We start from the raw sequence: 7,115 nt of genomic DNA, 5'->3' as shown, positions 1-7,115 counted from the left end.
GTTTGAAAGCTTTATAATAAAAGATTAATTAAAATGATAGGTGATACATCTTGAAAACTAGGCTGCAGACTAAGTGTAAAGGACCTTAGGGACAAGAAATTTTCATTCTCTGGTTCAGTGGTCTCCACACTTCAGTGAGTGCAACTCTGTCTGTGACAATATCCCATACATGCACCAGGCATATGCTTATTAACCGATTTATTTAAAATGATGTACATACACCACTGTGCTCTTAGGCTGTTATAAAACATACACAAATGTAAAAAAGGCTAGATAAAAATAAACACACGGATCATTCTAATACATTCTTCCTACACTCTAGTGGATCTGGACCCCACTTAGGAGCAGCACGTTTAGCAACAGGGAGCTTTTGAGGTTTTCTAAGTAGTAAAGAGTTTGTTTATATGAAACAAAAATTTATTGGTGCACCCAAAGGTTCTGGGAGATTGATTAGAAAGACCCAGAGCTATTTCACTGAGGCCTCCGAAAGAAATGAAATGGACTGGGACGGTGTTCTAACTGGAGATGTCACGTTCTTGTATAGTTCTTTTATACATATGCAGTACACTAATGCATTCTGTACAGTCAGGATACAATATGCATATAAAACAAACAGCCCCCACGTGTTATCTTGGGCAATATATTTAATGCAATGCTTATGATGCTAATGATATATAACACTGAGTACTTACTGTCTGCCAGGTATTGCAGTAAGAACTTCATATACATATTTTTACTTAAAACTCATGACAATCCTAGGGAAATAGATCTTATTATTGACTTCCATTTTACTAGAAGGAACTTGAGACTGAGAAAAATTGACTATTTTTCCCAAGATGAAAGGAATAGAAAATGGCAGATCCCAAATTTAAATCAAGAAGTGTCTGACCCCAAATTTCATGTCCTTAACTATGAGACCATATTGCCTCCATATGGAATTAATGATAGCGTCCAAACCATGAGATCATTGTGATGATTAAATGAGATAATATATATGTTTCACACATTGTCTGACATAGAACACAATCCTATTAATATTTTAGTATACAGAATATTTACCAAAATTTTCCACAGTAAACACCATTAATACTTCTATCAAACACCAATATTTATAATTGTAATCAAATAATGTTTTATTAAACATTGTAATAACACATGTCTAAACTCCTTTTGTTTGCTACCACCTATAAATATGTGTGGCTTTTTTTACTGAGTCTCTATGGAACGAGTGATGAGAGAGATAGCAACTGGGGACTGTGTTATGCCTACAAAAATGGAAATATTTGCACTGGGCACACTCCTGTCATATTTTAAGAAGCCACCTACATAAATAAGAGTGTGTGTACCTTGAACACTAAAAGAGCCATGAAGTACATATGTACATTATCAACTTTATTTTACAACTGCAGAATTTGAATCCTTTTGCTTTGACCCAAAGATACATTTTTAGAGAGACGATGGTTCTGAAAACTTCTTTGCATTACATCAGGTTCACTTAAAGTGGTCAAGTTTACCACTCGTGTTTTTTTTTTTTTTTAATTTTTTCCCAGTTTACATATTTCTATCAGCCAATCCAGACTAGAACATTTCATAGATACTTCATTATTTATTTAAGTATGGCTTCCATATTAGAGTAACTATCTTTCCCTGATTTTCTGTAACATTCCAGATTCAAAACTTTGTCCCAGTGTTAGGCTGTCATTGCAAATTTGGTTGGAAGCATGGGCTCCTGCAGAGGGGATGCATGAAGCTCTTTGCTGAGAGCTGTGATTTGTGATGTGACTCACAGCCTGATGTGTGGTCTGCTTCAAGTTACTGGACCTGCATTTACTTGTGAGGATCATTTTATGTTCCTTTTTGTAGTTTTGCAAATATTTCTCTAAATGCTCTGTCACTCTGAAGGGAATCCTATGTTTCATGGCTGAAATGGCAGGCAGAGAGATTGTCTTTGGTTTGTATATTTTGACACTGAGTCAAAGCAGAGCTTTCTTTTCATCAAACAATTTAATTTTGGTATTCTGAATTACTTTCACTTTCCATAATTAGTCTATAACTAGGTATTATCCAGAAACCTGCCCATCATTCCCCTGTTCTTCTATTTGGGAAGTACATTCATTCTAGAAACATCATGAAGAACATTTGTGTTGACACAATAGAATCCATTCCCACCCCATTTCTAGCCCAAATGGCATAAGCCAAAATGAAATATGTAGGATTCTTGGAAAAAAGCATCAGATAACCAAACACTATGAGCAAAAATTAATTTATTATATATATTCTCTAATAATTCATAATAGCTTTTTGAATTTTAAATGTCTTTTTGCTATTTCCAATGCTTAAAAATCATAGCTTTAAAACATAAGTACTGTTTTATATACATTGTGATTTTTCTTTCCTTTCCTTTTCTTTTTTACTTCTAAATATGAATGATATGGTCTCCAAGTATCATCTTGGAAGGAAAGGGGATAGGATTCATTGTTTTGCTCCAACACAGTAGAAATTAAAATTTCACATCACATACCTGGAGTTTTGACTATATGAAAAATAGCCAAATGTCACCACTTTCTTGTATATTTCTTTTACATGTATATATATGTATAATATAAACAGAATACATCTGGATTAGTACATTTCAACTTTTCATCAATGTGACTTTTATCTCCTATTTCATAGAAAATAACAAAATATACAGAGAGAAGAAAGGAGACGTCTGTTCATCGTACACATAAAGTAAATAAAAGTTCATGTATGGCTTTGCAAAGGTAGATTATGATGTGACTTTCATACTTTATTTATTTAAAAGCATCTTGAGAGAACGTGTTAGTGTGCTTACGAGAGCGGCCATGGTGGTTGAATGTCGCATCGAGAGTCCAACATTGGGATCACCAGTGGTCTTTCCAGTGGCTGCCTCGGCAGCTTTCAGGAGACAGATGTAGTTTATGACCACTTCATCGATCTTCGCTACTATTTCCTGCCGCTGTGTTTCGGAGTTCACGACTTTAACTAATCGCATGCAGGCTTCTGTTAGGCAACAGAGCACTTGAAAGCTGGAAGTCATAGCTAGGAGCATCTCTTCTGGGCTTTTCTCAGCCATTGCCATTTTCCGACAGGCACTTCCCAACTGTCTGGACTCAATGGATAATAGCTGCTTGTACTGAGAAAGTGTTAGGTCATATGCTTCAGGGCGTGACTCCTCTTTCTTTCCCTTGGTTGCCCTGACAAGGCAGAGCAGCTCATTGGCATCATTTTGGGCTGCGAGGAACCCATCGGGCATTGTATATGTGCTCTCCTTAAGGGCATTTATCCTTGCAATCTGGGCATCAAAAGCTAGGTTGCTGAAGTCCACATCATCTGGGCCACTCAAGTCTTCGGCCCAGACCTTCAGCACTGAACCTCTGGACAGCTCTCCTCCTTGCTTCTGAATTCCAATAGCCAGGGGTGGGCTGGTTGGGTCTGGCATGGCTTGAGTCATCTGTGGTCGAAAGAGGCAAGAGACTTGATGGGTGGCCTCTCCCTCCTCTTCGTCCTCATCACCATCTTCATCCTGCCCTCGGTTCAGGAAGCAGTAGCTGAAAGGTCCCCGACATCTCCAATGGCTGCCTTCCAGCTTCCGCAAGGGCAATGTCCTATACAGCTTTGAGTCTTTGTGGGCCACCGGGGACTTTTTGTGAACTTTCCCCTCAGAGCTAAAGTGCATCGAGCTTTGGGAAAAACTTTTGGTGAGCTTCTTCCCTAGGGGGAGTTCTGCTCGCCTTTCTGAACTGGTCTCCTGTGCTTCTGTGATACCTGGACACTTTAAGCTGACCGCACCCTGGCTTCTCTCCCGGAAGGTCTCCAAACTGACAGATCCTGAGAGGATATTGCTGCTCCGTCTCAGAGCCCTCTGGCTGGGGGATGTCCTGAGGCTCCCCCTTCTCAGATCCAGTGGCCACCAGCTCACAGCCTCTCCGTAGGCCTGGTTCGCTTGGGAGAAATCATTAGGGTCTTGATTTGGAATTGGCACCTTTGATTCCGAGTGAATGTTTGATGGTAGCAGGGTGGGATCAGCTTCAGGATATTGAGACCAAGCTGAAGGCATGCCTCCTCGTCTCTCCTTCCCAGGCTCTGTCAAAGCTACACTAGGGGTAGCAGAAAAACAGAGAATCATTAAGCACCTCATGGGTGGTCATTTTTACTAAATCTCTATGTGATGTCTGTGATCTCCCAAGGATATATTTGAGAGAACACACGTCTTACAGTGATTATTCAAGCATATTTATGACTTTGAAGTTCCATTTTAAGGAGTTAGATTAATCCTGGCATTGGCTATCTTTTTAAAAAGAAGTGGCCTAATTTAATTAATGCAAATTAAATATACTAATCTTTTAAAGAGGACCCCATGAGGTTTTCCTGGTACAGGGTTTGAAGCTGAGACACTGGGAAACTGCCAGAAAAGTTGTCATGTGAAGAGCACAATTTCCACTTCATAGAATTTTTGTGAGAAGCAAGGGGTAAATTAGGTGAAAGCTCTTTGTAAACTGCAAAGTATCCTTTTACAAGTTTAGAGGAAAAGATGCTAGCTAGGAGACGAGTTAAGTAACATTCAGAGATGGGTTTCCCAAGGCAGGTGAAACTAGTGGTGAGTTTTGACAAAGGAGATAATCTTAAAAGGGCATGAATGAAAATTAACTGACATATACTGACTCAATGGACATGAATATGAGCAAACTCTGGGAGACAGTGGCGGACAGAGGAGCCTGGCGTGCTGCAGTCCATTGGGTCACAGAGTTGGACACAAATGAGCAACTGAACAAGAACAAGGTCTCACTGACATCTACTGACCTACTGGAAAAGACACTATATGAGGGTATAATTTGAAATTGGAAAGTATGAAAGAGCGTCTGTTTTTGTCCCATGATGGCCAGCCAAGTGGATCTTGGAGACCGATAAGTGCCCACCTGGTGGCAGAATGGTGAAGATGAGCACAGAAGATAGCTGTGCTCATGTTTCTACCTGTGCTTATTATTATTTTGGGGGAAATAAAACAGCTCATCATGTACCCCCAGACCTTCCTGACACTGCAGTAGGCCTGACACCTCAGAATACTCATCTTGGAGAGTTTAACAGAGTATGGAGAATCTGGAAATATTGCTGAAAGGCAAATGATCTCCCTCAATCCCTCCCAACTCCCAGATCCCCTGCTCTATTATCCTTCCCTGCTTCTCAAAAACGAAATGGCAAAATGAGAAATTCGATATCTTGAGAAGGAAATCAACCTTTTGTGATTCTTATAACTTAAAAGTGGCACTGGGCCTGGCTAAAAGTCTACATTTAGAATTCAGGAAAAAAATATTGCTCCATTAAATTCTAAAAGCAAGACAGAGCAGGAATCTAAAAGGCAAATGCCATTTCCGATACTGCCCAGATCTAGAAACATCAGTACGTATTAAACACTGGGGGACCGATGATTGACAATTAACCTGGCCGCAGTTCAGCAGCTTTTTCAAGAATAAAACCCTAACTTTTACTTTTCTTCCAGATTTTTAGTTTTAGTTGTAAATTTGTTTTACGTGCTCCTGGTGGGTACCGCAAAGTGCTAAATCAAGAATTTTCAAGAATAAAACCCTAACTTTTACTTTTCTTCCAGATTTTTAGTTTTAGTTGTAAATTTGTTTTACGTGCTCCTGGTGGGTACTGCAAAGTGCTAAATCCATCATTGCTGTACCTGTGGTTTCCTTAATCTTGGGGAGTCGATGACATCCATCTCTCAGAGTGCCAAACAGGGGTTCGGCATTAATGGCTGTATGCAGGGCAGGCACCGTCATCCGCGGACACATCCCTTCTGTCTGTGGGTGTAATTCCTTAAAGGTGGCCCCATGGTTGGGCAGCCCGGGGGCTCTCTCCTCGGAGGGAAGGTAACTCACACCTTTTGCGGAGGCCTCGGCCATCAGGTGCTTCCCCAGGGAGGGGCAGAGGGGGGACTCCACCGGAGTGGCGCACGTGCTGCTGCTGCTGCCTGTGCCACAGCCTGCATCCACCGAGGAGCCTTGAGAGCTCTGGAGAGAAAAATGGCCCTCGCTTTGCAACGACGACATCCGCTTGGCCAAGTGGTAGTCACAAAGGCGGCCCACGCCCTCCTCTGCTTCCGGGAGCTTGGCTGGACGGTCACAGCCGGACGGGTCGGCATCCTCCGGGTTACCCAAGTCTTTGGCAGAAGACACACAGGTGACGTCTGTTAAGAAGTGGTCCCGCGGGCCAAGTCCTGAAACCTCGATGGCTTCTCCCTCGGGAGCCCCGTCATCCTTCCCTTCAGTGTCCCTGCTCCCCACACCCGAAGCTCTGGGAAAGGTGATGCCTGGTGCTGCTTCCAATCCAGTTTTTTCAGCCACAACGCCCTCAGTGGCCACGTACCATCTTTGGCTGTCCTTGCGGAAGGCAGTTCTCTCCAGGTTAAAAGTGCTGAGGTGTTGACTGTCCCTTGAAGACACAGTAGCAAATTTACCGCCTTTGGCGTCCTCCTCTGCCTCAGCTGTTTTGATCCCCTGCTGTTTTTTCCCCGGCATGCTCCCATTAAGGGGTGCTTTCCCCTCCCCATCGGCCAGCTGGCTTTTCCTTTTGCTGGTGCAGGAATACGCCATCGGCCCAAGGTGCAGTTTGCCAAAATAATCAGTGACTGACTTGGTTTCCATGGTTTCGGGCTCCATCTCCATGTGGTCCGAGTGAAGCATCTGCTTGGAAGGCACAACTTTGGGCGGGAGGTCACTCACCGGACGGGCGGCCAGAGTGTGGGAGGCCTTTGGGGGCAAGCCCCCAGCAGGGCTTTTGGAGGCGGGGAACTCTGTCTGCTCTTCTGCCAAGGGGTGGTAGCCTTCGTGAGTGGCCAAGAACATGCGGGAGAGGTTTTCTGACTGCTTCTGGGCCGTGGCCAGTTCAGAACTCTCCGTCATTTCAGAAGAGTTAGTCTCATTGCCCGAGTCAGAGGAGGACTCGGGACTATAAGCCCGCAAGATGGCTACACCTGCAGGCCGTAAAAAACAAGAAGTGGTTAATGGATGCATCACAGGCACTAGGAGACACGTAAGAACATGGGATTCATTAGTATTAAAAACAATACCAAGTTTTTCCCTTTTCAGTAA

General features: G+C 42.8%; 1 protein-coding gene across 4 annotated transcripts in view; it reads right to left on the bottom strand.

Annotated features, from left to right (window-relative positions):
• Positions 1-626: 626 nt before the first annotated feature.
• FRMPD4 (FERM and PDZ domain containing 4) overlaps positions 627-7,115 on the bottom strand; it is a 531,872-nt gene continuing 525,383 nt past the window's right edge. For 3 of the 4 annotated variants that reach the window (XM_027533896.1, XM_027533895.1, XM_027533897.1), the window contains exons 16-17: positions 5,705-6,997; positions 627-4,113 (exon numbers count right to left, since the gene is read on the bottom strand). In XM_027533896.1, the coding sequence (XP_027389697.1) occupies positions 2,789-4,113; positions 5,705-6,997 (2,618 nt within the window). In that variant the 3' untranslated portion in view covers positions 627-2,788. Of the gene's footprint in view, positions 4,119-5,704; positions 6,998-7,115 lie in introns of all 4 variants that reach the window. The other variant, XM_027533898.1, reaches the window with a different exon arrangement.

This window comes from Bos indicus x Bos taurus, chromosome X (genome assembly GCF_003369695.1).
Source record: "Bos indicus x Bos taurus breed Angus x Brahman F1 hybrid chromosome X, Bos_hybrid_MaternalHap_v2.0, whole genome shotgun sequence".
NCBI classification, from domain to species: domain Eukaryota; kingdom Metazoa; phylum Chordata; class Mammalia; order Artiodactyla; family Bovidae; genus Bos; species Bos indicus x Bos taurus.
The sequence above is the reverse complement of the archived record's forward strand: the minus strand, read 5'-3'. Positions and strand labels throughout refer to the sequence as shown.